Source organism: Neoarius graeffei, chromosome 16, assembly GCF_027579695.1.
Source record: "Neoarius graeffei isolate fNeoGra1 chromosome 16, fNeoGra1.pri, whole genome shotgun sequence".
In the NCBI taxonomy this organism is placed as follows: domain Eukaryota; kingdom Metazoa; phylum Chordata; class Actinopteri; order Siluriformes; family Ariidae; genus Neoarius; species Neoarius graeffei.
Window position 1 is genome coordinate 51,445,309 of NC_083584.1, and position 7,004 is coordinate 51,452,312.

Sequence of the window (7,004 nt, forward strand, 5' to 3'; positions counted from 1 at the left end):
AGATTGGCCACAATAGGGGACACCGGTGAGCCCATGGCACATCCATGTTTCTATCTGAAGAAACTTTCATTAAACTGGAAATAAGTGGTAGTCAGGCAGAGGTCAAGCAGGGTGCAAATCTGGTCCGTGGTGAGGTTCGTTCTACCCTGTAAGGTGCTGTCTCGAAGGTGAAAAGAGAAGTGACATCATAGGAAACCATGGTTTCATCTGAGTCTAGTTTGAGGTCTGCAACTTTAGTAGCAAAATCTTGGGAGTTTTTGACGTGATGTGGCGTATTCCCAACAAGAGGAGCCAGGATGGTGGCTAGGTGTTTGGCAATGTTGTAGGTGACAGAGTTTATACTGCTGATGATAGGTCTGAGTGGAGCTCCTTCCTTGTGAATCTTGGGGAGTCCGTATATGAGAGGAACGGCTTCCCGAGGGTACAACCTGTAGTACAGAGATCGGTTGATGGCTTGGTCTTTTTCTAGTTGTTGCAGGCAGCTAACAACTTTCTTTTTGTAACAACTGGTGGGGTCCCGCCTCAAGGTTTCATAGGTGGTTGTGTCACTGAGGAGACTGGTCATCCTGGAGTGGTAGTCTGCTGTGTTTAGCACCACTGCGCATCTCCCTTTGTCAGCAGGAAGGATGGTGATGTTCTGGTCTCTTTGAAGCAATGTAAGAGCCCTTCTTTCTTGGCTGGTGAGGTTGGAGGGGGGTGCTTTCGCACTGGACAGAGCAGCTGATATCTTCAATCTAAGTTGTTCTGCCTCTGTCTTGGTCAGATTGTTGTTTCTGATGGCTGACTCTGTGGCTGTGATGAGGTCTACCACTGGTATCCGCTCTGGTGAAACTGCAAAGTTAAGTCCCTTGGATAAAACATCTTTCTCTGGTTGGGTGAGTACCCTGTCAGATAAGTTCTTCACCCGTTTCTCTTCTATGTCCGGTTGTGTAGCCTGGACAGATTTCTTCCTCCAAGTCAGCACTTCTGTCTTGCTGGAGGAGGTGGTTTTAGACAGCAATGTTTGAAATTTGCGCATCTGTCGTTCCTTGCCTTTGGTATGTTGTGAAATCTGTGCCTTCTCAGCGAACTCAGAGACTCATTCCAAAACTTCACTGGGAAGAAGTACTGTCAACTCTTCAAACATCAGTTCAGTCTTGTTCTGGAGAGCATAGATGGTGAAATGTACTTGTCTCACTCTCTCATTGAGAAGCTGCTTCTGGGCTTTCTGGAGGATTATTTCAGCCCTGTGTCCTTTGACCGTTGAATACAGGCGTAGGCTAGTGGGGATAATGTTGGATTGTCAGCATCTCAGGTTGAAACACAGGTGGTTTCTGTAGTCTGCCAGTTTTCTGGAAGTCCTCTCATACTCCCACACCAGTCAAATTGTTCTCATCCCAAAGTGCGTGGAAACATGTCTGTGAAGATTCTCAGTAATCCAGGTCATAGTAAACTGTGGGTGGTAAAAGAGAGCAACTGGACTTGTTTGAAGATTCTTGAAGACATTTCACCTCTCATCCGAAAGGCTTCTTCAGTTCTGTCTGACTAATAGGGAGTATCAGGTATTTATCCTCTCATGGATGAAAAGCTCATCTAAGGTGTTGTTGAGTCATCCTTTTGGTGTGGGTCACTGGGGGCTGGGGGTGAATGGCCTCGAGAGTCATTAGGGTGATCAATGGATTGCCCGTTAGGGTGATCAATGGAATGCTGATTCTCTCTGTCCTCCTGTGAGTCACTGAAAACAGCTGGGTTTTGGTGTGTGTAGCGGTGCCCTGCACTTTAAGCTGATGTCACCAGAGTGCGCAGTTACATTGACGTCATTATGTGATTTAATTCTAGCTCTTTAAAAGTGCGACGCTATGGCAGCCAAGCAAGCGAGTTGTCTGCTTCATTGGCTGTTGTCTGTGGTTTGAGCTGCTTGTCTTTTGGCCGCGTTTGATGTGGCTACATCTACAGTGCAGATGCAAAACATTGCAGGCTCTGTTGTCCGCAGTCATCCATTGTCTGCTTAAGATCTCTGCCCGTGTCTTCCGTTGCCTGCTTAGACCTCTACCTGTGGCGCTCCAGTCTGTGGCTACTCTTGTGCATTTGTGGCTAACATAATTGCTCAGCTTGGTTTTGGTGTTCGGCTGGCTAATGTTTTCCTACTTGTAGTGTAGCGCATTTCGAGCAATCTGCGTCGTGTCCGTGGTGACTGGCTTATTTGTTCCTGCGACAGGTTATTGGTAAGTAATTCTCTTCCCCTAGAGTCACTGTTGTATTGATACTTAGCTAGTCAGTAATGTTTACTATCGTTGCTCTTAGGCTTCCGTGCGCCCGGTCGGAAGGTGTAGCTAACCTCCCTCTATCATTACCTGGACCTGGCTGTGCGAGTTGATTCACCAGCTGCTGCTTTGTCGCTATTCATTTTCTGTTTATTATGGCATTTTAATAATTTGAGTCTATTGAAGACCCTGCTAATTGTGCGCCTTGGTGGTCCTAATTGAAAGGGGCTGCGCACAACGGCAGTGTGCAAGTGTACGTTGTTGGTTTGGTTTTTATTGTGTATTTTTTATTTCCTTTCTCCTTTTGGCAGGATCAGGGACGGCCAGTAGGGGGCCCCGAGCATCTGGTGGTGGGTATTTTGTGTCCTTCACCTTTTATTTGCAGTGTAGTGTCACTTGGGTGGTCAGTGTAGCATTCGTGTGTGTGTGTGGTCCTTCCGACCCACTTCCTTGCTGGAGTCTCCCTCTGGTAAGCCCTTCCTGCTAGTTTGGTTTTTTACATTTATTTGGCTTATTGTGTTTTTGTATGATTTAGGTTGGCCGGTACAACCTGCTATCTATCCCACAACTGGTGCGTGTCTGTGACTGCGTGCATGTGTGTGACTGCGTGCATGTGTGCGAATGTGTAATTGCTGGCATGTGTGTGAATGTGCGACTGCTTGCAGGTGTGTGAATGCGGGAATGTGTGCATGGGTGTGAATGCGTATGCCAATTTTTAAATTCCACTTTCTGAACATTGTTACTAAATTTACATTGTTAATAAATAAACATTTGTATGATTGGAAATAGAACTCCTTGTCTCTGATTCATCTTTGCACGAACCTGGTTGCCTTTTGTTGATGTGAAAAGACATGGTGACTGATAACTTGGTGTCTGAGCACCAGTAACTTCTCAGGTGGCGATTAGACCTCCCGTGGGTGGCGTAGTCGACATAAACTAAACTCTCCTTACTGCCACTTACTACATGTGCATCCAGTTGTCTGGGAAGTGTGCCAAGGACTGCATTGTAGGTGGCTGATAAATGATGTCTTAGACCCCCACCTCTGTTCAGTGATGGCCATTCCAGGTTGACAAAAATGGCTTCTTTAACTCCTCACTCATACCAACTTATGGTAATAAGTGGTAGTCAGGTTGGTATGACTACCAAGTGGTAGTATTCACAAGGAAGGAGCTCCACTCAGACCTATCATCAGCAGTATAAAGTCTGTCACCTACAACATTGCCAAACACCTAGCCACCATCCTGGCTCCTCTTGTTGGGAATACGCCACATCACGTCAAAAACTCCCAAGATTTTGCTACTAAAGTTGCAGACCTCAAACTAGACTCAGATGAAACCATGGTTTCCTAAGATGTCACTTCTCTTTTCACCTGCATTCCCACCACAGAAGCAGTTGAATCTGTTAGAAAATGACTCCTTTGAGACAGCACCTTACTGGGTAGAACGAACCTCACCACGGACCAGATTTGCACCCTGCTTGACCTCTGCCTGACTACCACTTATTTCCAGTTTAATGAAAGTTTCTTCAGACAGAAGCATGGATGCACCATGGGCTCACTGGTGTCCCCTATTGTGGCCAATCTTTACATGGAGGAAGTGGAACATAAAGCTTTGACCACTTTTTCAGGAGTTGCTCCTAGCCACTGGTTCAGATATGTGGATGACACCTGGGTTAAAATCAAAACCCATGAGGTGGAAGCCTTCTCTAAGCACATCAGTGCAGTGGATATCAACATCAATTTCACTCGGGAGGACGTCAGTGGGAATAGTCTAGCCTTCTTGGATTGTGATGTACACATTAGACAAGACAGAAGCCTTAGCATCAAGGTCTACTGGAAACCCACACACACAGACCAGTACCTACATTTCGACTCTCACCACCCACTGGAACACAAATTGGGGGTCCTTAGGACCTTCCAACACAGGGCTCAGAACATCCCTACAATGGTAGAGGGAAAAGAGAAGGAGCAGAGTCACATCAAGAAAGCACTTCAGAACTGCAGGTATCCCAACTGGTCTTTCTTCAAGAACAGAAAAAGGAACATAATGGACAAGGAGGATAACAGGAACAAATGCAAGAACATTGTCATTCCCTACATTTCTGGTCTATCTGAGGAACTCAGGAGAATCTTCTACAAACACAACATTCCGGTACATTTCAGACCCAGTAACACCCTGAAGCAGAAACTGGTCCACCCTAAGGACAGAATAGCCAGACACAAACAGGACAACATAGTGTATGCAATTCAGTGCAGTGAGGAATGCATGGACTCGTATATTGGGGAAACAAATCAACCGCTTCACAGGCGCATGGCTCAACACAGGAGAGCCAGTTCCTCAGGCCAGGACTCTGCTGTCTACCTTCATCTTAACAACAAAGGACACTCATTTCAGGATTGCAATGTATGCATTTTAGCCAGAGAGGATAGTTGGTATGAGCGAGGAGTTAAAGAAGCCATTTTTGTCAACCTGGAATGGCCATCACTGAACAGAGGTGGGGGTCTAAGACATCATTTATCAGCCACTTACAATGCAGTCCTTGGCACACTTCCCAGACAACTGAATGCACACCAAAACCCAGCTGTTTTCAGTGACTCACAGGAGGACAGAGAGAATCAGCATTCCATTGATCACCCTAACAGGCAATCCATTGATCACCCTAACAACTCTCGAGGCCGTTCATCCCCAGCCCCCAGTGACCCACACCAACAGGATGACTCAACGGCACCTTAGATGAGCTTTTCATCCATGAGAGGATAAATACCTGATACTCCCTATTAGTCAGACAGAACTGAAGAAGCCTTTCGGATGAGAGGTGAAATGTCTTCAAGAATCTTCAAGCAAGTCCAGTTGCTCTCTTTTACCACCCACAATCCATCTATCTACATCACCTGCATCAGCTGGGTTTTTCTTTGTTTAAAAAGGGAGTAGGTTTCAGGCCTTGTATTGACTACTGAGGCCTAACTCAGATCAAAGCAAAATATCCTTACCCCCACCTCTGGTTTCTTTGGCCCTGGACCAGTTGCGCTCAGCATGAACATTCATCAAACTTGACCTTAGACGTGCCTACAATTTGATACACATCAATGAGGAGAATGAATGGAAAACAGGGTTTAGCACAACCTCTGGCCACTTCAAGTATTGTGTAATGCCATATGGGCTATCTTGCATGCCCAGTGTTTTCCAGTGCCTAATCAATGATGTGCTCAGGGACATGCTCGGCCACTACGTCACTGTATACATTGATGACATCCTCATCTACTCTCCTGACAAGAGGAGCCACATGGAGCACAGAGGTGGAAAAACCCGGGTGCAGAAAGTAAAAACCCTGCCACATTTTTGCTCCAGCCAATTCAATGAACCAGCTGATCCTAATTACCACATCCCCTAAGCCAGGTTGATGAGCTAATTGGTGAAATCACCTGTGTTGAGAGCACAGGCAGAAGGAAAACCTAAGCAGGACTTTTACTTTGTCAATCCAGTTTTTCCACCTCTGATGGAGCATGTGAAGGTCGTCCTGGACCAGCTTCTAGATAATCACTTATACATCAAAGCAGAGAAATGTGAATTTCATGTGCCACAAATTGCATCCTTGGGATATGTGATCAATGCTGAGGGAGTCAGTATGGCTCAAGACAAAGTATCAGCAGTGACAACATGGCCTACCCCCACAACTGTGAAGGAGCTCCAGCAATTCCTAGGTTTTGCCAACTTTTACAGGCACTTCATCCAGAGCTTCAGCACCTTTGCTTCGCCCCTCATGGCCCTGCTAAAAAAAGGGCCTAAACACCTCCAGTGGAACCCAGTGGCAGAGACAGCATTTGCCCAGCTCAAGTCTGCCTTCACCTCGGCCCCCATTTTCAAACACCCTGACCTCATGAAGCCCTTCATCATGGAAGTAGACACATCTGAATCATGGGTGGGGGCAGTACTCTTACAACGCTTTGGGGAGAAAGCCAAGTTACAGCCAGTAACATTCTTTTCTAGAAAACTCACACCAGCAGAGCAGAACTATGACATTGGGAACTGGAAACTCTTGGCCATCAAGCTAGCCTAAGAGGAGTGGAGACACTGGTTTGAGGGAGCCATAAACCCATTCACCATATACACTGATCACAAAAACTTAGAATACCTCAAGTCAGCTAAGAGATTAAATCCCCATCGAGTGCACTGGGCTCTCTTCTTCAGCAGATTCCAATTCATAATTGCATATTGACCCAGTTTTAAGAACACAAAGGCGGACACCCTGTCAAGAGTACACTCTCTCATAACTACTGCCCAGGAACCAACATCCATCATACCTCCCAAGTGTTTCATCAATGCTCTCACGTGGGACATAGAAAAGGAACTGGAGCAAGGTCAACCCTGTCACATCCCAGAAAACTGCCCCTCAGACCTGAAGTATGTACCACCTCAGCTCTAGGGTCAACTCATCACCTGGGCACATTCCTCTCTGGACAAAGGATACTCCAGCAGCCAACATACCTATCAGTTATTCAAAGCTAAATATTGGTGGCAGAACATGTGCATGGACATTAACTGATTTATCTCCTCTTGCTCTCCTTGTGCCCAGGTGAAGGTACCCTGGGCACCTCTGGCAGGAAAATTGATACCCCAGCCCATGCCCCAACACCTCTGGTCACACCTGGCAATTGATTTCATCACAGATCTTCCCAAATTTCAGAACCATACAACCATCATGGTAATCACTGATGGGTTTTCCAAGTCTCTCAAGCTCATCATATTGCCTGGCCTACCCAT

At 46.3% G+C, this 7,004-nt stretch overlaps 1 protein-coding gene across 1 annotated transcript; it reads left to right on the forward strand.

The window, feature by feature from the left end:
• Nucleotides 1-5,739: 5,739 nt before the first annotated feature.
• On the forward strand, nt 5,740-6,300 carry LOC132900249 (uncharacterized). Its single transcript, XM_060942261.1, has one exon. It carries the CDS (start codon nt 5,740-5,742, stop codon nt 6,298-6,300), a length of 561 nt encoding a protein of 186 aa, XP_060798244.1.
• Nucleotides 6,301-7,004: the final 704 nt, after the last annotated feature.